This window comes from Zootoca vivipara, chromosome 12 (genome assembly GCF_963506605.1).
Source record: "Zootoca vivipara chromosome 12, rZooViv1.1, whole genome shotgun sequence".
NCBI classification, from domain to species: domain Eukaryota; kingdom Metazoa; phylum Chordata; class Lepidosauria; order Squamata; family Lacertidae; genus Zootoca; species Zootoca vivipara.
Genome location: NC_083287.1, coordinates 45,995,854 through 46,022,177, shown reverse-complemented (window position 1 = coordinate 46,022,177; position 26,324 = coordinate 45,995,854). Strand labels below are relative to the sequence as shown.

The 26,324-nt window shown below is 43.6% G+C and overlaps 1 protein-coding gene across 3 annotated transcripts in view; it reads right to left on the bottom strand.

Annotated features, from left to right (window-relative positions):
- The window catches only part of ESYT2 (extended synaptotagmin 2), a 79,648-nt gene that overhangs the window by 19,162 nt on the left and 34,162 nt on the right, over positions 1 to 26,324 (bottom strand). For 2 of the 3 annotated variants that reach the window (XM_035128852.2, XM_035128853.2), the window contains exons 7-13: positions 13,129 to 13,184; positions 8,670 to 8,790; positions 7,548 to 7,724; positions 6,708 to 6,790; positions 5,326 to 5,374; positions 4,669 to 4,758; positions 3,821 to 3,916 (exon numbers count right to left, since the gene is read on the bottom strand). In XM_035128852.2, coding sequence (XP_034984743.2) covers positions 3,821 to 3,916; positions 4,669 to 4,758; positions 5,326 to 5,374; positions 6,708 to 6,790; positions 7,548 to 7,724; positions 8,670 to 8,790; positions 13,129 to 13,184 — 672 coding nt within the window. Of the gene's footprint in view, positions 1 to 1,067; positions 1,170 to 3,820; positions 3,917 to 4,668; positions 4,759 to 5,325; positions 5,375 to 6,707; positions 6,791 to 7,547; positions 7,725 to 8,669; positions 8,791 to 13,128; positions 13,185 to 26,324 lie in introns of all 3 variants that reach the window. The other variant, XM_060280900.1, reaches the window with a different exon arrangement.

Here is a 26,324-nt window from a genome sequence, read left to right as displayed (position 1 = left end):
AGCAATGGGAGCTCGAACCGCCGACCTTCTGATCGGCAAGCCCTAGGCTCTGTGATTTAACCCACAGCGCCACCCGCCACAGCAACCAGGTTAGTGTTTAAAAATATAAGACTAGAATTAGCACACAAAGCACTGATGAATGATTCCTCAGTATATAGGAGTTTGTGTGTGAATAGGCCATGGTGTCACAATGAAAACATCTGGGCCAGTCTTAAAACTTGCTTTTTTTTTTTAGTTTTGATTACGTGACTAAGAAATGGTCACAGCATTTCAAACTGCAGCCTATGAATGCATCTACAGGCTTTTTGGGGTTTAGAATCTATATGTGTTATGTAAGTGTTTACCATCGTGCGGAAAACAGAAAACAGGTGTTTTGCTTTAAAAGCCCATTAGTTGAAAAGCATGTTAATTTTGACATCAACTGTCCATGCATTATTAGCATTCTAACCATAGTCTCCAAAACAGAAGTCATTATTTCCGACTGGTAGAAACACCAATACTGCAGGGACTTTTTCTTAGTGACAAAAGGCCATTGGGGAAGATGCTCCCTCCGTCCCACAGCACAGAACATAAAATTTACCATGTAACTTGGGGAACGCACAACTAACTTTCTGTTTCATTGAGCAACTTGAACCAAATCTAGGAGATCCCAGGCCCTCACTGTACGTACAACACACCACAAAACTTGCACTTAATTTTCAAAAGCATCACAAAAGAGGTTGGCTCTTAAAATCCATGACAGTTTCATTTCACTGCAAGCAAATGCCAGCATTTCTTCTAAAGTACCCACGGAGATTAACGAATAAACATGCTAATCTTTGAAAAGGCTAGTTTAAAATTAACAAAACATACCTAATAAACCAAGCTGATAAAACAGTTTGGAAATGCAATAAGTATAATAACACTGCACACTTTAAAAAGAAAGCCATGCGTGTGAACAAAAACTGCATGCTTCCACCATTCCACTATTAGGGTTAAGTGGGTTTAGTTGCACCAATCCACTCTGGCGGGTTAAAAAAAAAAAAGAGAGAGAATGTATAATACACATGTAACACCCGAGAACTCACAAATAGTGTTCTATAGAGTGAGGTAGTATTTTCACAAAAGACTAGTCCCGATGCTCTCCTCTCTTTTAAGTATCCACACCCAAAGTTTCCTTCGTAGATACTCTTTAGGAAGATGGAAATGGAAGAAGAAAGCAGAGGGTTGTGGCAGCATGTATGCACAAGCAGCTTTACCATTAGCACAGTTAAGGAAAACAGTCAAAGGAGTCTGAAATTACAGACTGGCACCTACCAAAGGTACATGTGTCATCATTTTTGCCATTTGTTGGTCTCACCTCATTAACACAGCAAAGTAACTCCCCCCCCAATTGTTTGCATGCTTCCATCTACAGTACCACTTGAGCAAATCATAGGACCTTTTACTTACGCATCCTTCTGCAAACGTGTTTGTATGTTTCACTATAATTTATAAAGGGTGTTTCCATAATCCCAAACTGGCCCAATATCCAGCAACCATGTATTAATAAAATTAATACAGTAGAGGGAGAATCCCTATACCATTTATCATCATCAAATCACTGTTTTGAAGTGTTTTAAAAAAATAAAAGTGTGGGCGTGACTTCATCATTGGACAGATCCAAGTTCTATCTAGGCAAGAGAGAGGCTTCAATCTCTTCCAACAAAACTTTGAACACCTTTGTAAGATTACCATAATCCTCTATGACAGGGATAGGAAACCTGTGATCCTTCCAAAGGGGGCTGGGGCTAATGGCAGCTGGATTCCAGCAACATCTGGATAGGTATGTTCCTTATCCTTTCTCTATGGCTACACTCTTTGCTCAAGAGCTGTCCCCCCACCCTGATTACCAGTACCTTACACATGTTTCTGATAGACGAGACCCTTGAACGGTGAATTTGCAGGTAATACCACTTCCCCTAATACTTAAACAAGTAGCACACCATCAAGTAAACTTCAATTATGCTCTGAGATCCTGGAAAGTCATGTGCACTATCCACCCAGTTACTTATTAATATACATTGAACATCATGTCCCAATGGATTAGTTTATTTAAAAGTTTCAAGTTTATCCACGTTAAAAAAAAACACCTTTTAAACCTGTAATGGAAGGGAAATAGAAAAACGTGACCACAATTTAAAAAAAATTAAGACATCGGACAACACTTTCCCAATCCCGGCCCCCCAAACACACCAGGAAAACCACCGCCGGCATTTTAGATTGCAACAAGTTACTTCTTTGGGAATCAATGATTGCAGAAAACTAAAATATTAGTGTAAAGATTGCACCCAGCAACCTTAATAACAGCACAGAAAATGTACCGTTGAGAAAATTAACTTTTAAAGATACTGATGCAAAGCACTGTTTCAAGTGTAAGAAGCAAGTACTCCAAGATCAATATCCATTTCTTACTTTGTCTTTAAAATATCACCAGAGATTAGCAAATCTGGGCCATTCCAGAATTCACTTCTGAAATTTGGTCTGCATGGCAGAAAACAAGGAGCAGGCAGACTCAAGGTACTTAATAAGTTTGCCATCTCTTCAAAAGACAGATATGAATGGAGTCAAGAAGGAGCAGTCTTTGACTCAGCCTTAAAAAATGACCAAGTCTATTACTCATTAACAGAATAAGGGAACAACCTACAATGAAAGAGTGTCTACTCTTGGGAGAGTAGTAGCTCCCAACTGCCCAGCAGAAGTATACAGAAAAATAGCCGAAAGGCAACTGGATCTTTCTGCTCAGCTTCTCCCGCAGAAGATGGCCCTGCCCTATCTTTGGGTCTTTGCAGCTTGTGGTTTCCAAGTGAAGCATCCTTGTTTCCTTCACTTTTCCTTTTCGCATTTTGGAAATGTTCCCTGAAAATCATCACTCCTTAAGAGCAGCACTTTGGGTTCATTTTTTTAAAAAAAGTAATTCCCTGCCTTTGTAATTTCTCTTTTCATTCAGGGTTCCTTTTGTGCCTGAGAAGACCTCATAAGACATACAGCCGAAATCAGGGAATTCTCTTATAAGGAATAATGGTATTATGTTACGCACATCAAATGGTTGGCCTTGGCAGGAGATCTGCACTTGCAGAATTATGAGTTTTTTAATGAAGCAAGTAGAGCCTGTACTACTATATAGGAGCTGCTATTTTGAAGAAGTAAACAAAAGCTTTTATGTGCATACTCCCATGTTCACAAAACAGTGGCCAACTTCAAACAATGCCATCATAAAACATGGAGCATGATCCTACATGCTGACTCAGACTGAATTCTACACCTTGGGTCTCTGATCCCCCCCCCCCCCGATCTTCCATTCACAGAAGCAGAGTTTCACTCACGGAAATGCCTTCTGTCAGCACAACTCTCCTGCTGTTCATGGAACAAAAGTCAGGACCCAAACCAATCAGTCTTACTAAGCGTACCTAAGCCTGCAGCCCTAACCGTAGAAACACACAGATATAAGCCCCCAAAGTATCAATTCTTGAATCCAAGTGAATATACTTCTATTGGGCTTGGCACACTTTTCTTTTCATGGACTGCTCGTGCATTTTCTTTCAAGCCTACAACTTTAAACAAAATATTTTATAAGTTCTGCTGAAAATGCAATTGGTAGACCAGCGCCGCAAACAGACTCCATCACAATGTGTGTTTACTATAAAGGAAGTTAATGTTGCAGAATGCAGATGAAAATGTAATTAAAAATATGGCATAATGTGAGTTAGTGAGGCAAAGTGGCTTAGTAATAAGCAACGTGTGACAGAATAAAAAATGGGAATCACTCAAAGAGAAATACCATTACCACAAAGAGACTTACTGGCAGATTTCTTGCAGAATCCAAATAGAGAATAAGCAATGCTGACGAAAGGCCATCATTGGCTTGATCTTTATCAGCTCGAATGCTTTTTAGAACCTAAAGTAAGAGAGGCATAATTTAAAAGAAATATTCAAGTTAATAAAATTGCCCGGGGGGGGGGGGAGCGCTCTGTTAGAATGCCATGATAAGACATGCACAAGTAACTGTGCGACTCTCCTCCCTCCACCTCCCACATGGCCGTAGGAGGGTTCAGAACAATTTTTCTTTCTGCTTTCTGTTTTACCTGAACCATGGACTTTGTATACAGTGGTACCTCTGGTTAAGAACTTAATTCGTTCCGGAGGTCCGTTCTTAACCTGAAACTGTTCTTAACCTGAGACAGCACTTTAGCTAATGGGGGCTCCTGCTGCTGCCGTGCCGCCAGAGCACGATTTCTGTTCTCATCCTGAAGCAAAGTTCTTAACCCAAGGTACTATTTCTGGGTTAGCGGAGTCTGTAACCTGAAGTGTTTGTAACTCGAGGTACCACTGTACTCTGAATCAATTCAAGCCAACTCTAAACCATGGCTTATGAAGGTGGCTTCTGTATACCACGATCCCAGTTTGGACAAAACACGAAGCCACGGTTTACATAAAACAGAAAGTAAAAGCTTCTGAAGTCCTCTTCCTAGCTGCATGGATGCCTGAAGCTCAGTGTGGCTCCTGCACATCCAATAACAAACCATTGTTTATCAAGCAGTATGACTTGTGTGTGCGTATAGACCCAGGTCTTCGTTCTTATCTATATTGAGAACGCCCTGTTTAAAACTGCGAGACCATGTATTAAAAAGGTAAGATAAAACAAAATACCTGATCAAGATTCTCTGCAGTAGGCATCAATGTGAGCCATTCTAGTTTTAAATGCAATCTTCCTTTGGAAACTTCATCCAAAGTAAACCACTGTAGGCAAAGTAAATAAAAGACTGTGAGAAGCAAAGCCATTCACTAATGTCATCCTATGATATTATAGATTCCTGTTTCATGACATACTACTGGTACTTTGTGAAATGGTGCACTGACATAGCTGTTTTTGTCGGTTAGTTTCATTATGCTAAGTCAACATGATTCCCATTTATCTTTTACATTCAATCCATGCTCTAACACTACAATAAAATGACTTCATGTTAAGACATTGTAGAAACACTTCCTTACAAAAAACATTTTAACCAATGACTATCAGTGACTTCCATAGGCTGTGACCATTCACGCCACAATTCTACGACTTTGGAATGCCTGCCATCATAACAAATTGACACAGAGGAGAGATGATGTTTCAATGGTTCCACATAAACAATGTTATAAAAATGTAGAAATCTGCTGCAGAGAGAGAGGCTGCGATCTTGGAAGGAAGGTCCATCAAATCCTTCAACATTTGAATCTGAAGTGTGATTAAGCACCGTAGGCTGACCACCTCAGAGTATGAGCCCCTGCTACACCCTTCCCACCAAAGAGCAGGTAGAGACTTACCTCATCTAAATGGCGCTCCTTTTCAACCTCAATTAGGTCTATCATTAGACTAGGAGAAAAACACATTAGAATAATATCATTATCTCTTCTGTAAGTTGTGTAGTTAGAGGGACCAATGAAATATTAAAAAAGGATGGTGGGTTAATCTAATCATATTCATGCTATCCTTATGATAATTTGTTGTTGTTGTTTATTAAGTTTGTATACCGCCTTTCATCTGAAGATCACAGGGCAGTTCACAACATAAAAATACAAAATGAGAACACAAAATACATAATGCAGGCAGAGGTTCTGGTCCTTGCCCCCACGCATGTTGGCAAAGCATGCATAAGCCCATTCTGCACAAGCCCTTCCTGTCCCTTTCTGGGTTCAAAAGGTTGTGTGTCAATTGGACATGCGCAAAATGGTTGCAGCTTGTAATAAAACAAACCAGTGACACCCACTCCCACAAACACATTTTAAAGGTCTTAGAATGCTAAGATCTGGTTATAGAGAAACATTTTCACCAGGCACCTAAAGTATAGAATGAAGGCACCAGGCAAGCCCCCCTAGGGAGATCATTCCACAGACGGGGGGGGGGGGGGACACTGCAGAAAAGGACCATTCTTGTGTTGCCACCCTCCAGACCTCTCATGATGGAGAAAGCATACAAATAAGTGCCTCAGATTATGACTGCAGAGTCTGGGTTGGTTCATATTGGGTGAAGCAGTCCATAAAGAATGAGTAGAATGAGAACAGCATCTAAGTTCTCATGGGGCAAGAAAGGAATTTGGTAAGTCTATATGAAGCAAAGGGTGACTGTTTGTTAAGAGCTTTGAAGAAGATTGCCACATTGCAATTGTTGTGGGAAAGACATAAATTAGGTCCTTGAATTGCGATAACATGGTGTTCTGGGGAAAACAACAGAGCGTGGCTTCCATGAGGGCACATATGAGCTTTTTATGGTTTATTCCTCAGGCAACGTATCAGGCAGCTAAAGCCAGATATATGTTACAATAGTAAAAGCAATAGAGCATAAGAATTAGGTAGGAACTTATTGTTACTTTTAACACTTACATTTATTTCTTTTCAGCATGTACGGTAGGTATTTTTAAAATGCCATGCATGCAGTATCGTGGCATTTTGAAAAGGCAACTGTTCTGTGTATACCGCATTTGGATATGTTAACTATTTTTCTTCAGGTTCTGCTGAGTTCAACTTTCCCTTCCCTTTCATTTATAGAAAAATGGATTTTTGCAGTGGCACACAAAGAGAAAACATGGACTAAAAATATTTAAAACACTGGAAGCATGGAATTTTATCTATTAACATTCAAATCAGAAGAAAGTACAAAAACAACTCCTTTTTGCCAATATCATAAATGTATCTTGCTTGGCATTTACCTTCCCAGGAAGTCATCCTTGTCTGGGTCTTCATCAAAGAGCTCAATCTCCAATTCCTGTCCTGGGTGCTCATACACTAAGGCCTGCAAATGAAGTCGTGAATAAGAGAGCCGATTCAGCACAAATATCTGACATGCCTTTTATTGTGTCTACATTATACAAAATGCCTATTACTACAGAATTATGTATAAGTAGAGAAATGCAGGATACGCACAGGTCTGATTACAAGGATGCTGATAAACCATTAGGATTTATTACTACTATATAGATAAAAACGAACAACAACAAAAAACTCTTTTACATCCTCACCTTTTTAGAATGATTTTTTTTACACAGTTTAACTTCAAAACAAAGTGGCTTAGCAACACCACCCAGAAATTATCTATGGTGAACGGGTTGTACTTAAGTTTTTCTCAGAGTAGAGCCACTGAATTTAATGGTGCTAAGTTAGTCTTGTCCATTATTATTATTATTATTATTATTATTATTATTATTATTATTATTATCTATTATTATTATTGTCTATTATTATTATTGTCTATTATTATTATTGTCTATCTTGTCTATTATTATTATTATTATTATTATTATTATTATTATTACTACTACTATCATCATCATCATCGTTTCACACAGCACCAAACTATAGCTTGGCATTATACCTGAACTAATCTGTTGTGCTGACAGCTGCAGTAGTCCATGCACCAGCAGCAGAAAAGACACACAAGGTAATTATCTCTCCATAAGAAAGATGTATACGGAATTAGCCCTCAAACGCTCTATTTTAATTCCGTTTGAAGAACGGGTACCGATATCGAACAGCAATTTTAAACTGTGTACCTCATAAACTTCGTTCCACTTTGGGTTGAGATTTTCTTTGATGACTTTGCTTTGGAAAATTTGATTACCCACACGAATGATTCCGTACGGGTCAGACTTCCCTTTAACAATTCCCTTTAGGTAAGTATCTTTCCCCACAAGATCCTGAGCTTCAATGAAGTGTATCCTTAGTACACCCTGTCAAGATGCAAGAAATACGTTATCCATCATATAGTACTCAACAATAAAGTATCAACACAAATTCTTTCCACTGCAGGATGACTGACCATTAACTTGACTGGATCAATCCTCATCGGTTTCTGGTCACAGATTGCTCTGGGTTACCTGCATAGTACAGTAAGTCTACATAGTAGATTCTGTTCTAAGGGCATGTATCTATGACTGGATGGTATGTTCTGCCAATTTATGACAGAACAGAAAGCAAATTCATTATTATTTTGGATTATATTTCTTTAATCTTGATTTGGAGCCCAGTGCATGTTTGTCCATAGCAGTACTAGATTCCAAAGAGGGACGCAGGAGTTCACATACCCCTAAACATTTTGTGAATCTAAGTTTGGCCTCATTGAGGGGCAATATTTCAACATGATTAGGAAAATGAGAGTACCTCTAAAAAAAATTTTGGGGAAAAAAGCACTGGTTAAAGCTAAGCAGGTACAGACTTGATCAGTCACCTGGTCTGCCCTCAGTCTCAAGATTTAAGTACCTGTGGAAAACTGCCTGCTCCTGTTAGTTTCTCTGGTTATCCAGAACATTCCAGAAGTAAGTTTGGTCTATTTTTTTCCACATATGAACTTTTGATATTGCTGCATTAGATTTTGTACTGCTTCATCATTTCAGAATTTTACCCAAAATAAGCATTAAGTTATACAAATAGTAAAACCTGTGTTAAGGAAATGAACAGTTCAAATATAGTCCATGACAGGGAAGGAAATTCCTAGCTTCACGTTGGAAGGCTAAACCCATCTGAAGTTACTGTCATACGTTCAGCATCCAGATTTTTAGGGTCTTCACAAATAATGTTTATCAAACTTTCACGAATCAGAATGGCTCTGCAAAGGTTACTCAAATGATACTGAGTTCACACTGTATTCTTTTATAATTTTATGCTAAAATTCTTACCTTTGGTATGGGGAATCGCAACTGAGCAATCTGTACCTCACTGATGAGAGGAACAGTGATCCTGTTTGGGAGCACCAGGTAATTGGATATGATGTCTGATATGATAGTGTCTGATAAACCGCTATTGGGAAGAAAACAGAAGAGAAGTTCTTTTAAGACATCTTGCCTTAGCTGCACTTTGACACACTATCACTACTTAAACAGTTATTACATTTGCTGAAGCCACAGTTATTTACGCTTCTGTTAACATTGCTGGGTAAGGAATTTCAACTCCGGAGTGTAAATAAATTTCCAGGCAAACTGTCAACACAATTACTCTTCCAACATTTCTTCATCTTCTAATTAAAAAGAGACAACCAGGTTTATAGAGCATACAGCAAATCTACCTATATATGCAGCCGGCAAAAGTATTTGTTCAGCCCCATTTACGCATTGGTTAAAATTCTGTGCTAGTTCTGTGGGCTTCTCAAAATTCATGGATTTTCCCTTTCATCCACATTCAATTTTGTAAAAAAAAAAAAGAGAGAGAGAGGTATATATAGGACTGACCCAAATAGCAAGATTTTGGTCAGTCCTTGACCAAGACACCCTACATGGGATCCCATCCCTCATCCCAAGACACCTTTCTAGGGGTCTACCTCCTCTCAACATGAGCTACGAGGGCTCTTGTCAATGGGATCCCTGCTGTGAATTAGTTCCCGCAACAACTGCCTTGACACCAGCCCTGCTTCCTTGGGTCAGAGAGTGCTATACATTTGAATTTACTACATTTGCATTATCATCAGTCTTCCCCTAGATGTACCGTATTAACTCGAGTCTAATGCACCATCGAATCTAATGTGCACCTCGGCTTTCAGATCTTTGAAACCAAAAAAGATATTGCTGGCGAATGTAAATCTGCCGTCAAATCTAATGCGCACCTTAATTTTTGCAACCTAGCAGTAATTTGTCCAAAAAAGGTGAGCATAAGATTCCAGTAAATACGGTACATAAGATTCATCCACCACTTAAGAGAGCCTACAATGATCCCAAAATGGAAACACTGAAGTTTCCACAGTTTACAACGTGGATCTCAAGCACTGTTACCTTCAATGGCCACAAGATGGAAACAGTAGCCCAGAATAAAGGGGCAGAAATAAGAGGCTTTGTATAAACACGATTCATTCTTCTTCCGGTTGCCTTAATTGTTTGCTATAAAATACCGTTGAATAGAAAATAAGGCCCATTACTCCAATTTATTGTTTCATACATCATATATTGATGAAACAGATCTTAGCTTAAAGTAATCAACAAACAAAAGTTAATTACTTTGCTTTTCTAAGGGGAAGCTTGCTCAAATGAAACAGCACATGACATGCACCACTAAGGTGACTGAACTCGGAGCTTGCGAGCATGTGGAAGTCACACAGTAATGAACTGATCCAAACTCATAGAATCACAGCATTGTAGAGCTGAAAGGTACACTGAGGGTCATCTAGTCCAACCCCCTGCAATGCAGGAATCTTTTGCCCAATGTCGGGCTCAAACTCACAAACCTGAGATTAAGAGTCTCGTGCTCTGAGACTGAGTTATCCCAGGTCACACAATTTGCTATGTCAGTGCAAACAACACCAGGGAGGAAGTCAAAGCAGCTTGCACAAGTACATCAGCCTTAAGGTATCAGCACATACAGTGGTAACTCTACTTACGGACGTGATCTGTTCCGGGGTACCGTTCGCACCCCGAAAAGTCCGTAAGTAGAGCGCCGCTTCTGCACATGCATGTGACATGATAGAGTGCTCCTGCGCATGCGCAAAGTGCACAGGTTGATCGTGCGCATGCACGAAGCATGCAGATCACTCCTGCGCATGTGTGAAAGGGCGAACCCAGAAGTAAACACTTCCAGGTTTGCCGCGTTCATAACCTGAAAAAACGCAACGTGAAGCAAACACAATTCGAGGTATGACTGTATGTGGACATTTGTCAATCTTCTTTCGTAATAATTTTTTGCGAGGGCAGGAAGATGCTATGGGAAGTCTACGCTTGGCAAATTAGGTACTAATGTAGTACACCATCCATTCTGATCAGGAATCAGAATTTTTCAGAACATCGGTATAAAATATTACAACCAGTCTACAGTACTGCAACAAGCAGGCAGGCAAACAGTGGGAAAGAGTCAACAATGGGAAATGGCCATGCCTTTCATCATCCAACCAGTTTATATAGCCATTTTTCAAAACTATTAAGTGTACAGAGAAGCTGAATGCCAGATAAGGGAAAGAAAAGAGAATGTGCGAGTCTCATGTGACATTATTACATTATTAAATGATGGTGAAAACAATAGAGTGAGGCTAAGTAGATTGGAGGAGCATATTCTCTCTCTGAAAACAACTGATAGGTGTGCAATCCTTGTAATGTTTCATCTAGCCTTGTAGCTAGAGCTCTTCAGAACTTAGACTTTCACTTTTTTACTGTGGCATCCAAGAAAACATTTGAGCCCTATTGATATCAGTACAGATCAAATGAACACCACACACAGTGTTTAAATTTTATATGAGGAGAGAAGCTAGTCTGCAGCACTGCGTTTGGAAGTTTTGAAAACATTAATACCGGTAATAATACACTTTACTCAAAGGAACAGAAGTAGAATGCAGGCATACTACCCTGTTTCTCCGAAAAGACAATGTAGCCATAAAATAAGTCATAGCAGGATTTTTAAGCATTCAAGGGATATAAGACATCCCCTGAAAATAAGCCATAGTGTTGTTGTTGTTTTGGTGTTGTTGTTTTTTTGAGGAAAAATAAATATAAGACGGTGTCTTATTTTCGGAGAAACACGGCACCTTAACACTTGGATTCACTGAAATCATATAAAGTCATTAGCTTATTTATATTTTCTCTCTCTACTAGGAAGTTGCACAATATTTTATAGCTTTGAGCCAACGGTCAATTTAAAAACATTTTTAAAGGCTTTTAACAAGTCAGCCAACACTTTCGTTTTAAAAATATAAAAAAAGAAAGCACAATTTTTATTTTCACATAGGTCAATTTAGTCTGGATTTGCGGGTATTCAAGGTAGTTAGTCACTTCCTAAAAATAAGTTGATATGAACGATCCCAGTGTGACTGTGAAATAAAGATTTCCAGAGGTTGGAGGGATGGAATCAATATCCAACCAGGGAGTGGGCAGGCTCCCACAAAAGCCGGCTATGCTTTAGTGTGAGGATCTGCTGACTCAAGAGCACCATACTGCCACAACACAGTGAGTAATTATGTAAACACATTTGCAGGTGCTAGCAGGTGCTTCGTGCACATCATTAAATGCACAGCAGGACAAACTGGGGCACCAACATGCCCAACCAGTGGAAATGGCCACATGGCTGCAAGTTATAATTAGAGTCTGCGATGAACTTCTGCAATAAGTTTTTGTAAAAGAAACCTAAATGTTGCATCCCCCACCCCACCCCAATTAATTTCATCAAGAGGCAATCAACAACAAAAAAGCTGGCATAGTCTCTCCCCACCCTCTCAAAAGTACTGTAATAAAGCAACCTTAAGAATTTCTTACTGCATTTGGAGACAGCAATAAGAAACAAAGATACTCAGTTATGCCTGAAAGTTTTACAGAGAGATTCACAAGAAGCTTGTCCCAAATGGAGAGCTCAAGAAGGAGAGAGAAATTAATCAACAGTAAGCATAAGATTTCAGAGTTTACAGTACTGGGTGGAGCTTTTCAAGTTAGCCTCAAATATGCACCACCTCAAGTCTGGGACTTCTCTTGACTGCAACAAAAGTAGACTGACTGCATTCTTTCCTTTGGATGGGTGAGCCAAATATAGCTAGAATGCTAGCAGTTTTTTTCCTGCATAGAAACACCTTGTTTTCTTCCAAATGTTATACTGCTGAAAATTACAAATGATGCTATTCACCAGAAAGCTCACAGCAAAGCAAAGTTAACCTTTGCCACCTATAATTTTGCAACTCTTTTGGCTGGTTTTGGAACTCAAAACAAACTGTACAAGATGCAGTTTGCAGCTTGCAAAACAGCTAGCTTGGGTCTTTAGGAGCATTTCCAACGCCCCATATGTACTTTCCTTACCCATGACTGCAAGCCTTTTTGTACCGTTCAATTTGCAAATTCTTATCTACTACCACTGTTGTCTTTAAAAAAATCATTAAAAAACTTACGTGCATGCACATTGAAAAAGCTAAAAGCCAGAACATTTGTCAATCCCTCTTCTTCTAAAGTTTTCAAGATATCACTGAGGGCTATGGTTAAGCACTGCCCAATCCCAATGTTTAGATGTAGTGTGTTTATCAACTCAACCTATCACATTGGCAGTTTCCCAAAAAGTATAGCAGAGACCAGATGGAACACAAACATTTATTTCTTTGGAATTATCTTGTGTAATTTTGTACACACACACACACACACAAACACTTATTTTAAAAAATAGTTTCATATTCAATTTTCGGCTTACTTTAGTCCTGGAATATCCAGAAGATTGGTCAGTCCTGTCCAGTTAATTTCCAAAAGCTGAAGACATGAAAAAAAACAATTTTAAATGTTGCCCAGTGCTTAAGAAACAGAACAAAGGGTCATGCATTCTGATAGCCGTAAGGATAATAGAATCGCGGAATTGTAAAGTTGGGACAGGACCACGAAGGACCTGAAATCTCCCCCTCCCCAAAGTGTGGCTTGAACCCACAACCCTGCGATTAAGAGTTTCTTGCTCTATCGACTGAGCTATCCCAGAGGCTAGATGGCAGGAAGCAATCAGTTTAACACTAACACACATGCAAATTTCAGCCAAAATCTGAAATGAAGGAAAGCATTTGTTTTAGTCCCTTTATGAGTACTGTCCAACGTCAGGAAGGATACAAGGCAAACTATTTATACCTACAGATCAAGATCAGGATGACCCTCAGAATAGTTACTTGCATAAAACGTGCTAGGCTGCTATTCTAAGACAAATTTACTGTGGAAATCATTTCCATTAGAAATCAAGCACGCCTACTCTTAAAAGTGAAGTGTCTTAAGGACTGTAGCTAACGGCTACAAAAATAGTTGCTAAACTTATTGCAAGATTACGTAACATTGCATATTAAGAAATAATGCACATTAGTAACATAATGTTGGCTCTAGTTTTCTCTCATTATAAAAGAGGGTATCTTAAACTGTAACTGTGGCCTGTTTGCAACCGTCCCTAGCCATTGGCTGCACAGAACAGATTAAAAGTCATGAGGAAAACAGTCAACTCAACAAAGAGCCAAGCTTCTCACACATACCGTGTTTCCCCTTTTTTAATCCGTAGTCAGAAAGTAAGCCATAGCAGGCTTTTAAAGCATTTGTTCAATATTAAACACCCCCTGAAAATAAGCCATACCTTCACGCAGCAGCGCCGCTCGCCTTGAGGCAGCGGGACCGGACAGCAGCGCTGTCCTTGTCCTCCCGCTGCTGTTGCTGTTGCTGCTGCTGCTGGGCCAGGCGGAGTCGAGGCCGCTGCTCGCCCCTGGGGGCTGCATGGCCCAAGGCTGAGCGGCGGCGGGAGGCCCGCGGGCGCTTCTGCACGGCTGGAGTGACGGGCGGCGGCGGGAGCGCTGCTGGCCCCTTCCGCGCCGCCGGAGCGTCGTGGGCTGCATGGCCCAAGGCAGAGCGGTGTTGCGCCACCAGGGCAACAGGCAGCGGCGGGAGCACTGCTGGCCCCTTCTGCACCGCCGGAGCACCCGGTGAGGAGGCCTGCCTCCCCAGCGCCCGGTACCGGCGGCTGCAGAGCGGAGCGCTCTGCCACGCCGAGCGCTCGGAGCGCCCAGCAGCGCCTTGCAGAGCGCCGAACGCTCAGAGCGCCGCAGCAGCCTGGCCTCTTCCTGCCTGCCACCCCACCGCCCGGAACCGGCAAGGAGGAGGAGAAAGGGGCGCCTGGGAAGGAGTCGGGAGGGCCCTTGCTGCATGATCCATGGGCACCCGGCTCCTTCCAAGTGCAGTGAACGCCGTGCCTCGCTTTGAGCAAGAGGCATGAAAGGGACGCGGCAGCGAGGGTGATGGCTGCGTGGGCGGCGGCTGCGTCACGTCTCCCGGCGGCCGTGGGGGCTCTCGGTGCTGCCTTGCCCGGGCCCCGCATTCCCCGGAGGCCGGCCTCATGCGGTGGGTGGAAGGCGCGCGGGTGGCCTGCCTAAGGCCGGGCGGGATCCCTCAGCCCTCCTCATCCTCATGCGTTTATTTCGCGAAACACGCCCCCCCCCCCAAATAAAGCAGCAGGAACCTCGGAGCGGTTGGCTGGGGGTGGGGTGGGATTAAATAAACCACGACAAAGGCATCACTGGGCGGAGCGCCGAGCCAGCGGCCTGGCCTCTTCCTGGCCATGCCGAGGAGGCCTGCCGCCCCACTGCCCGGAACCATAGGTACCATAAAAACATAATAAAACTAAGACATCCCCTGAAAATAAGACACCATGTGGTTTTTTGAGGGGAAAAAGTTATAAGACGGTGTCTTAAAAAGGGGGAAACACGGTACACACACCCCAAACCTAAGCCTTCTTTGAGAACTTCTGAAATCATTCTTTTAATTGCTGTATTTTTCTGTTTAAGACGCCCCCTATTTTTGCGGCAACAACCAATCACCAGCCCACCCTCAGCACTATCCATGTACAGTGCTTAGCTGCCAAGTACCCCGTTTTTCGCGGGGAAACCCCGGATTTTAATCCGTTTCCCGCTGTTCTCCCGAATAGAGAAAAATCCCGGAAATCCCCCGGATTTCCTACCTGCCAGGGAGCCTCCATTTTGGGTGCTGCTTTGCCCATGTGTAGGCACTGGAAATAGGGCAGAGCGGCATCAGAAGTCGCTTCTACGCATGCCCGGCGGCCATCTTGGTGGTGGCTACCGCCATGCGGCCACCACCAAGATGGCCGCCGGGCATGCGTAGAAGCGACTTCTGGTGCCGCTCTGCCCTATTTCTGGTGCCCACACATGGTCAGAGCGGCCCCGGAAGTTGCTTCTACGCAACCCCCGGTACCGTGCCGCCGTTGATCCCGCATTTTTCAGTGGGAGACTTGGCAGGTATGGTACAGTGGTACCTCAGGTTACAGGCGCTTCAGGTTACAGACTCTGCTCACCCAGAAATAGTACCTCGGGTTAAGAACTTTACCTCAGGATGAGAACAGAAATCACGTGGTGGCGTTGTGGCAGCAGCAGGAGGCCCCATTAGCTAACGTGGTATCTCAGGTTACAAACAGTTTCGGTTTAAGAACGGACCTCCGGAACAAATCAAGTTCTTAACCTGAGGTACCACTGTATAAGACGCCCCCTAATTTTTGACTTATTTCTCGGGGGGGGGGAACCTAGTCTTATACACGGAAAAATACGGGTATTGATTATACAGAACAATTTATCAGAGAAAACCTAGAACTTTGGCACACCTATGAGAGCCCCCCGCCTAGCAACCTCCTTGCAGGCAAGGCTGGCTCTACCATTTGAAAGTGTGAAGTGGCTGCCTCAGGCAGCAGATGCTGGGGCAGGCAATGGCAGCCCCCACATCCCAACCATTTCAGTTTTCCTAAGCCCAATGTTGGCATGCTGCTGGCCTGGCCTGGCCGTTCTCCTGGCAAGTCACAGACAGCACTGTTTAGAAAGGCTCCTGACTGTCTGAGCAAGTGGAGAAGCAGCCAGTCCAGGCCACAACACTTCAGCAAGCATACTGCTGCACGAGCCGCATAGATGCCGGAAGTGCTGCTGCAGCTTTGCAGCTGTTGTTGGAGGAGGCAGCAAGTGAGGTGTTAGAATACAGAGGTGTGTTCCACAAGGGGAAATACGCCAGCCTTTTAGCTGCCAAACTTTTCTTCCCTTCAGCTGCCCGCCCCACCCCTTCTGCCCTGAGCAGCATGGCTTTGGATTTGACAGTCCTTCAGCCATAGATTCCCATTTCCCCCACCCCCATGTGTTTGGTTTTAAATCAAGACTGGGAATAATTGCTCAATCCGGCTCCTCTTTTTTTGTGGTGTTGTTCCACCCCCACCCCCCTTTGACTCTGCACCTAATAAAATTCTTTGTTACTAGCTCACTGCAAAAGGTCAACTAGTACTGCCAAAGGACTGCTAGCGAAACGTGGCACTAACAGGTAAAAAGGATGCCTCAAACTTGCCAAGTGTACAAGTCTGCATTAAACTTTAAACACAGTTGTGGAGATGGTAGGGAGTTTACTTAGAAATCTCTCAACCTTGTGCCTTTGTTTTAATATCCTATTATAGAATTGCATCATGCTTCTGCAAGGCTGTCAGTTTTGTGTTTTTTGCTAAATGCCATTACTCTCTTGCCACAAAGCACCTCTGGCATCTCTCTCTCTGTGTGTGTGTGTGTGTGTGTGTGTGTGTGTGTGCGTACACACACACACACACACACACACACACAGAGAGAGACTTAGTATATTGAAAATTCCACAACAGATCAATCTATTAGAAACAGGGGATCTTGAACACCCACAGACCAAGAGATTAGACACAGAAGTTTCAAAAAAGTATTAAGATTAAGATTAAGATATCTTTATTGTCATTGTCCCCTTGCGGGAACAACGAAATTACTCGGTTGCTACATCCACTCAGATAAAGCATTCCGCATAATCCAAAATTACAAAACCTAATTAAAAACAGTAAATATAATACAAATAACAAGTAAAATAAGATGACTTCAAAGTCCAGGCTTTCCATTTAAGGCCAAAATCGCTCTAGGGAAGAAACTGTTCCTGAGACGGCTCGTTCTTGCCTGCATAGTTCTATATCTCCATCCCGATGGCAGGAGCTGAAAGAAATGGTGACCAGGGTGCGTTGGATCTCTTGATATGTCTAGTGCTTTTCTATGGCACCTGGTGGTATAGATTTGTTCTAAGGTGAAGAGTGAGCAGCCAATGATGCTCTCTGCTGTTTTAATAATTCTACACAGCCCTGCTCTGTCCTGGGAAGTACAGCTTCCGTACCACACACATAAACCGTACGTGAGCACGCTCTGTATGGCACAGTGATAGAAGGCAAGCAGCAGCTTTTGTGGAAGATGGTTTTTCCTTAAAATTCTCAAAAAATACAGTCTCTGCTGCACCTTCTTCACAAGCCCCCTTGTATTAACACTCCAGGACAGATCCTCCTGTAACTCAATGCCTAGAAATCTAAACGTTGTTACCCTCTCCACACAAATTCCGTCAATCAAAAGTGGTTGGACCTCGTTCTTCTGTCTCCTAAAGTCCACCACAAGCTCCTTTGTTTTCTTTGTATTTATGAGCAAGTTATTAACTCTGCACCACTCTGTCAGCCGCTCCACCTCATCTCTATAGTCCGTTTCACCCTCCTTATCAGAGATGAGCCCAATCACGGTTGTGTCATCTGCAAATTTGACAACCCTGTTTCTAGGGTGGGCAGCGACACAATCATACGTATAAAGAGTATAAAGGAGCGGACTAAGCACACATCCTTGTGGTGTTCCTGTGTTAGTCCTAAGCATGTTAGACATATAAGGGCCCAACCGGACCCTCTGGGAGCGATCTGAAAGAAAGTCCAGTATCCACCCACAGAGTGATAGCGGGAGCCCCAGATTTCCCAATTTAGTTATCAGACGTCGCGGTAGAATGGTATTGAATGCCGAGCTGAAATCTACAAAAAGCAGTCTGGCATAGCTCCCCCGCTGCTCCAAATGTGCAAGAACAGCTTGGAGGGCAATCGCCATGGCATCCTCTGGTGATCTTTTTGTTTTGTAGGCAAATTGGAATGTGTTCAGTCCCTCTGGTAGGAGGCAATGACATAATTTCGTACCAGCTTTTCAAAGCACTTCATAATTATGGGTGTAAGTGCTAATGGACGAAAGTCATTCAGATTCTCCGGATTGGATTTTTTTGGTACTGGAACAATAATAGAAGACTTCAGGCAAGATGGGACAGTAGCCTGGGCTAGGGATCGATTTAAAATCCCAGTGAAGACTCCTGCTAGTTGGTCTGCGCAGTCTCTCAAGACCCTTCCAGCTACTCCATCTGGCCCTGTAGCCTTCCTTGAGTTGATTCCCTTCAGCACCTTCCTCATCTCTCCTTCCTCCACATTGAATACCACATTCCTTTGCACCGATGATGGTGACGGTGGTGATGGTGGCCTAGCCTCCACAGGTGTCGCTGCAGATGTTGCTTCAAAGCGGGAAAAGACATTCAACTCCTCTGCAAGGGATGCCCCTCCCTCGTCCACCAAGGAATATTTGGATTTTTGCCCCGTCAATTCCTGTACACCTTGCCACACCTGCCTGGTGTTATTATTCTGTAGGTGATCCCCCAGCCGCTGTATGTATGCCTCTTTGGCCACCCGGATACCTCTCTTTAAATCCGCTCTGGCTGAGCTGTACAGCATCCTATTTCCACTTCTAAAAGCAGTATTTCTTGCCTTTAGCAAGCCCTGTACCTCCCTTGTCATCCAGGGCTTCCTGTTTGGGTAGATCTTTATCCGGCGCCTCTGTGTTACATTGTCAGTGTTACTTTAAAGTTCTTGGGATTTTATAAGTGTATTTGTGTTATCTCCTTTAAAAATGTGTTATGTGGTCCCAAGAATGAAGGTGAATGATGCAGCAACTTTGTTGAAGCCAAGCAAGTCTGTGTCAATGCCTTGATCTTGCTGTCTAGTCTGGGAAACGTCTATGAGCATTTGTGCTTAACGTTTGAGGCAATGCCTGAAGGTGAGCTTACGCTTGCTTACGTTTCTGGTCGTTTGGCGGATGAGGAACTGCGACGCCAGAAAGAATCGGCTGAGAAGGGGGGCCGTGGGCGCAGAGAAGCCAGTGGGGGTGCAGGAAAAAGCACTGAGGAATCCACTGTGAGTGCGTGCGCAACAAGGCTTTGTTTTCGGTGCCAGCAGCCTGGGCACGTAGCGAGATTCTGCCCAGCTCCGGAAGCAGCCAAGGTCACTCAGCCAGGTGCCAGGCAACCCAGCGGACGTAGTTGTGGGACCAGCCAGCAGCGCCGAGGCAGAGGACGTGGGAAGACTACAGATAAGCCTGCCAGCCAACATCTTTCTGCTGCCTTAGCAACGGTTAGAAACAAAGGGCAGGACAGTTTCACTTTTATTATCGACTCAGGCAGCACCCATCATCTTGTACCGCCTTCAGGACAGATCCTGAACTGCAGGCCACTTGAAGATGAAAAAAGCCTGCATCTTGCTGATGGTTCTTCTGGAACAATTAAAAGCAAGGGTGTTTTTTATATGCAATGCTTAGACACTAACCTTGATGTTTATGTTGTACCAGGCATGGAGAATGGTCTCTTAAGTGTGTCTTGCTTATTGCGTGAGGGCTTTGAAATAAGTTTTGCCAATGGTGTTTGCAAAATTGCCAGAGATGGGGCTGAGCTGGTAAGCGTTACTGTTGGGTCTGATGGTCTGTTTGTCCTAGATGGGAGGGGGCAAGCAGGTGGAAGTAACACTGGTGATGCTCAGGCTAAAAGTGCAAATACCCCAAAGGGCACAGAGGGCGCTATTCATGAGGATTGTATTCATGCTTGGCATAGAAGATATTGTCACATGTCTTTTCCTTATGTGAAAAAAGCCCCTGATTTTGTCAAAGGTTGCAGGTTCAAGCCATGTCATAAACACTTGCAGTGCCGCGCATGTGCGAAAGCGAAGACGAAGAGATGCTCTTATCCTAGGTCTGAAAGGAAGAGCACAAAACCATTTCAGTTAGTGCACTTGGATATTTCTGGGCCGATGTCAACGTCAAGTTTAGGTGGTTCAAAATATGTTTTGTGTCTTCTGGATGATTTCAGCCATTTTTCTTGGGTCATAACACTGAAAGAGAAGGGGGAGGCTGCCAGAGTGATACAGGAGTGGGTAGCCGAAGTAGAACTGCAGTTCTCCGTCACTGTCCAGTGTTTCCAGAGTGACAGGGCGGGAGAGTTTTTGAGTGCAGAACTACAAGGGTTCTTCCGCAGCAAGGGAATTAGGCACAGGAAAACCGCCCCTTTTAGTCCACAGGAAAATGGTTTAGCTGAAAGAAAATTTAGAACGCTGTCTGAACTGGTAGAGGCAACGTTGTTTGATGCAGGACTACCCCAGAAGTTTTGGGGGGAGGCTTATAAATTTGTGAATTACTGTTCAAACCGCGCTTTTAATTCAGTTGTGGAAAACACACCCTACTACATGTTGTATGGCAAAGTTCCGAAGGTGCACTATTTCAGAACTTTTGGGTGTGAGGCTTGGGTTCTAATTCCGAAGCAGAAGCGCAGAAAGGGAGGATCAAGATCCAGGAAAATGATCTTCTGTGGTTACGAACCAAACTCAAAGGCTTGGAGGTTTGTACCAGCAGAGGGGGACCAAACCCGCGTTCACATTAGCAGGAGTGCTACGTTCTGTGAACAAGAGGGCTGGAGACGCATTCATGCTAACCCCGAAGTTCTTCTTGACTGATCTTCAGGTTTTGACCAGGAAGAGGAAACTCAGGTGGCTGATGCTGGAGTTCCAGGTGCTGCAGGACCAGATCCAGGTCAGGCAGCTGGTCCAAGTGGTGTAGCTCCTAGGGAAGTGAAGCAAGTAGTCAGAAGCGCACCGACTTCACCCCAGGTCAAGCCTGGGAAGTACAGCAAACGTGGTAGGTCACCCACTTCACCCAAAGCAAGCCCAGAGGGGGCTGCAAAGCGTAGTAAGTCTCTTGACAGTGCTGCTAGTCCGAGAGAGCCACAGTCAGAGACAAGCAGTTCGGATTTAGAGGGGGAGGATGTGGGACCAAGGCGTTCAAAACGCACCACGAAAGGTAAACCACCTGAAAGGTTTTCAGCTGTCAGTGTATGGGCGAACCTAGCAGTGTGTGAGCCTGAAAGCTTTGAAGAGGTGCAACAGTTGTCAGTAGAGGAAGCTGGTAAGTGGAAAGTTGCAATGGAGAAAGAGTTGAACTCCATGCAATCTCTTGGTGTGTATAGTCTCACACAGTTGCCAGAAGGCAAGAAAGCAGTCAGTTGTAGGTGGGTCTACAGGCTGAAACCCACAGTGACTGGAGAGCCTCAGTACAAGGCTAGATTAGTGGCTAGAGGTTTTACTCAGAAGAAAGGAATCCACTACACAGATGTCTTTAGTCCGACTTCGAGATCGGAATCTTTCAGGATGCTTTTAGCGACTGCAGCGCAGAGAGGCCTAGTGGTCAACCACTTTGATGTGGACACCGCTTATTTGAACTCTGACCTCCAGGAGGAGTTGTACATGTTGCCTCCTCCAGGGTTTGAGAGTGACGTGCCAGGTCAGGTGTGGAAGCTGCACAAGTCGATCTACGGTCTTAAGCAATCCGCTAAAAATTGGAATTCATGTCTTGATTCTGTTTTGAAGAGCCTAGGTTTCAGGAAGAGTCTAGCTGACAGTTGTCTGTATCTCAGAGGTGAAGGAGAACAGCAAGAACTGTTGCTTGTCTATGTAGATGACCTGATTTGCTTAGCAAAGAGCCAGATGCAAGTGCAGAAGTTTGCAAAGGAGCTAGGCAAGAGGTTCAAACTCAAGAATCTAGGTGCAGTGAGTGTTTATCTAGGTGTGCAGATAGACAGAACTGAGGATGGAAGTTTTTTGCTCAGTCAGAAAGGCAAGATTGAACATTTGCTTGAGAAGTTCAGAATGTCTGACTGTAAAGGGGTCAGAACACCCATGGAGACAAACTTTGTGAAAGAGTCACAAGTGAAGGACAAAGTAGCGTTTGAGAGTCCTGAAGTGTTTCAGTCAGCGCTAGGGAGTCTGTTGTATTTGTCACAATGGAGCAGACCAGATATTGCTTTTGCAGTCAATTTGCTCAGTAGAGAAGCATCAAAACCTAGCGTGCATGCTTGGAATGGCATTAAGAGAGTGCTTAGGTATTTGCAGGAGACCAAAGAGTATTGTTTGGAGATGTCAGCGCAAGGTGAGCCACAACTCACTTGTTTTGCAGATGCTGATTGGGCCAATCAGGAGGACAGGAAGTCAGTGACTGGTTTGGTAGTCAAGTTTGGAAATGCCCTGATTGGTTGGCGGTCGCGCAGGCAAAGCCTAATAGCAATGTCTTCCACGGAAGCCGAATTCTGTGCGTTGTCTGCGACATGCACTGAGTTGGAGTACTACAGATGTTTGGTCCAGGAAATCTGGGGTGATTGTAGCCAGCCCATCACTGTTTGGGGCGACAATCAACCATCTTTGAGACTGGTGGAGTCTGGACAGTTCAAGGCCAGAACCAAACACTTAGACATCCGCTTCCGAAACGTATGTCAGAGCATACAGGTAGGCTTGGTAAAGTTGAGGTATTGTCCAAGCCAGGAGAACCTAGCAGATGGGTTCACAAAACCCTTGAGTTTCCAACGGCATGGGGAATTCTGTGAAGGGTTGGTTTTGGGGTAAGTTTGGATACCCGCTATCCCCAGTGTTCAGGTGAGAGGGGGTGTGAGGAGTAACAAGTAACCGAAGGGGTTAACTGTGTACTGTGTACCACCTGACCACTGAGGAATATCATGTTACAGAATGTACTAGAAGTGTTTCTGTGTGTATCAGTTGGTTTCGTTTTTGCCTGGGAGACGGTCGCAAGATGTCTGCGCTCTCACCAGGTTGTTTGTTGTTTTCTCTGTAGAATAAACTCCAGTAGTTATTAGAACACTTTGGACTCTGTGTGTTCTTAAGAGGCTTTTTATCCAACGGCTATACAAGCTTTCGCTGTGTGTGAGAAGAAGAAGAACTCTGCTGTGTGTTTTACTGCCAGCCCGGGTCTACGGAGCAGAGGCGCTAGAGAAAGCGTGCCGGGCGGTAATTAGTGGCTCCTAATTGAGTCATAAACAACTCAAAGGAGTCCTATATTCGTCACAGAGACCACCTGGGAGCCCTATGGATGCTGCCTTGAGTTTGACGGAAGAAATGCAGGATTTAAATATAATATGCATCAAGCTCTGGTACTGAAGAGACGCATTGCTGTTCCATTGTTTTTTGTTCAGCAGCACTGCACAGCAGACCGTGGCCTCTTTAATATTTTACAGAAGATGCACACAGACATTTCAACAGATTTCTCAAATATAATATACCCAGACTTGGGCACAGCTAAAATCCGGGGCGCATAATCAATAAAAGACATTCAGGTGCTCTAGATTAGATTAATATTGCTTCAAGAGGAAAACAAAGGTCTATTCATATAAAAATAAAAATCTACTCAGGTCAAAATGTCCGAAGCTTCAAAGATAAAACTGACAGAAGAGATCATGGATTTTCCCCCCTCTAAAAAACAAAAACACATAGGGCAGAAGAACCAGTTCAGTGACCCTTTAAAATCGTGTTCAAGGAGATATTTGCAAAAACAAGGCAGAGTTCATAGAATCATAGAATCATAGAGTTGGAAGAGACCACAAGGGCCATCCAGTCCAACCCCCTGCCAAGCAGGAAACACCATCAAAGCATTCCTGACAGATGGCTGTCAAGCCTCTGCTTAAAGACCTCCAAAGAAGGAGACTCCACCACACTCCTTGGCAGCAAATTCCACTGCCGAACAGCTCTTACTGTCAGGAAGTTCTTCCTAATGTTTAGGTGGAATTTTCTTTCTTGTAGTTTGAATCCGTTGCTCCGTGTCCGCTTCTCTGGAGCAGCAGAAAACAACCTTTCTCCCTCCTTTATATGACATCCTTTTATATATTTGAACATGGTTATCATATCACCCCTTAACCTTCTCTTCTCCAGGCTAAACATACCCAGCTCCCTAAGCCGTTCCTCATAAGGCATCGTTTCCAGGCCTTTGACCATTTTGGTTGCCCTCTTCTGGACACGTTCCAGCTTATCAGTATCCTTCTTGAACTGTGGTGCCCAGAACTGGACACAATACTCCAGGTGAGGTCTGACCAGAGCAGAATACAGTGGTACTATTACTTCCCTTGATCTAGATGCTATACTCCTATTGATGCAGCCCAGAATTGCATTGGCTTTTTTAGCTGCTGCATCACACTGCTGACTCATGTCAAGTTTGTGGTCAACCAAAACTCCTAGATCCTTTTCACATGTACTGCTCTCAAGCCAGGTGTCTCCCATCCTGTATCTGTGCCTTTCATTTTTTTTGCCCAAGTGTAGTACTTTACATTTCTCCTTGTTAAAATTCATCTTGTTTGCTTTGGCCCAGTTGTCTAATCTGTTAAGGTCATTCTGAAGTGTGATCCTGTCCTCTGGGGTGTTAGCCACCCCTCCCAACTTGGTGTCATCTGCAAACTTGCTCAGGATTCCCTCAAGCCCATCATCCAAGTCATTGATAAAGATGTTGAACAAGACTGGGCCCAAGACAGAACCCTGTGGCACCCCACTAGTCACTACTCTCCAGGATGAGGAGGAGCCATTGATGAGCACCCTTTGGGTTCGGTCAGTAAGCCAGCTACAAATCCACTGAATGGTAGCATTGTCTAGCCCACATTTTACCAGCTTCTTTACAAGAATATCATGGGGCACCTTGTCAAAGGCCTTGCTGAAATCAAGATAGGCTACATCCACAGCGTTCCCTTCATCTACCAGGCTTGTAATTCTGTCAAAAAATGAGATCAGATTAGTCTGACATGACTTATTTTTCAGGAACCCATGCTGACTTTTAGTGATCACAGAGTTTCTTTCTAGGTGCTCACAGACTGTTTGCTTAATGATCTGCTCTAGAATCTTTCCTGGTATTGATGTCAGGCTGACTGGGCGGTAATTGTTTGGGTCCTCTCTTTTCCCCTTTTTGAAAATAGGGACAACATTTGCCCTCCTCCAGTCTGCTGGAACTTCGCCTGTTCTCCAGGAATTTTCAAAGATTATTGCCAGTGGTTCTGAAATCACCTCTGCCAGTTCTTTTAATACTCTTGGATGTAGTTCATCTGGCCCTGGAGACTTGAATACATCTAAACTAGCCAAGTATTCTTGTACTACCTCCTTACTTATTCTGGGCTGTGTTTCCCCTGCTGAATCATCTGCTCCATATTCTTCAGGTCGGGCGTTGTTTTCTTTCTTGGAGAAGACTGAGGCAAAGAAGGCATTGAAGAGGCAGTTACTGTGCCTCTTTTGATTAGTATGTGTAACATTTCTTTTTTGTGGGGGGCAAGGATTGAGAGAAGCAGTGAGGTGAGGGGAGACCACCACGGAATACTTTTTGGGAAGAAAATGACGCATATGGTGTAACAGGGGTTATACTCTCTAAATATACACCCTGAATGCTATATGCATAGCAAATTCAATGCCCCCCACCCCACCCAATATATGGTTTTGAAGTGGCAGGCAAAAGATACAGATGTTTCCAACTCTTCCCAAGTGTTTCCAGGTTTCTCTCTTCATATACGGGAATGGTGCTTTTAGCCATCACTAGGGCACAGGAAAGGTTTTATCCTTGCCAGGTTATGCAACGTTTTCCAGGTGTGTGCAGCTTATGACAATTCTCTCTCTCTCTCTCTCTCTCTCTTACACACACACACACACACACCCCTGTCCATATACAGAAAGATGTAAAGGAATTTAGTATAGCCTTCACCTTGACTTTCTAGTTTTCTATGCAGAGATTATATTTTTGAAGTAGGAGCACCCAGGTCCCTCCCCCCTGCAGGCTTAAGACGTTTTCACTTTGAAGAAAGGGCTGACATTTTCAGCTACACTCATTCCAATTCACTTCAAACACTCATAAAATACAGTAAGCTCACAACATCTGTGAACTGCCCTGAGATCTTATGATGAAGGGAGGT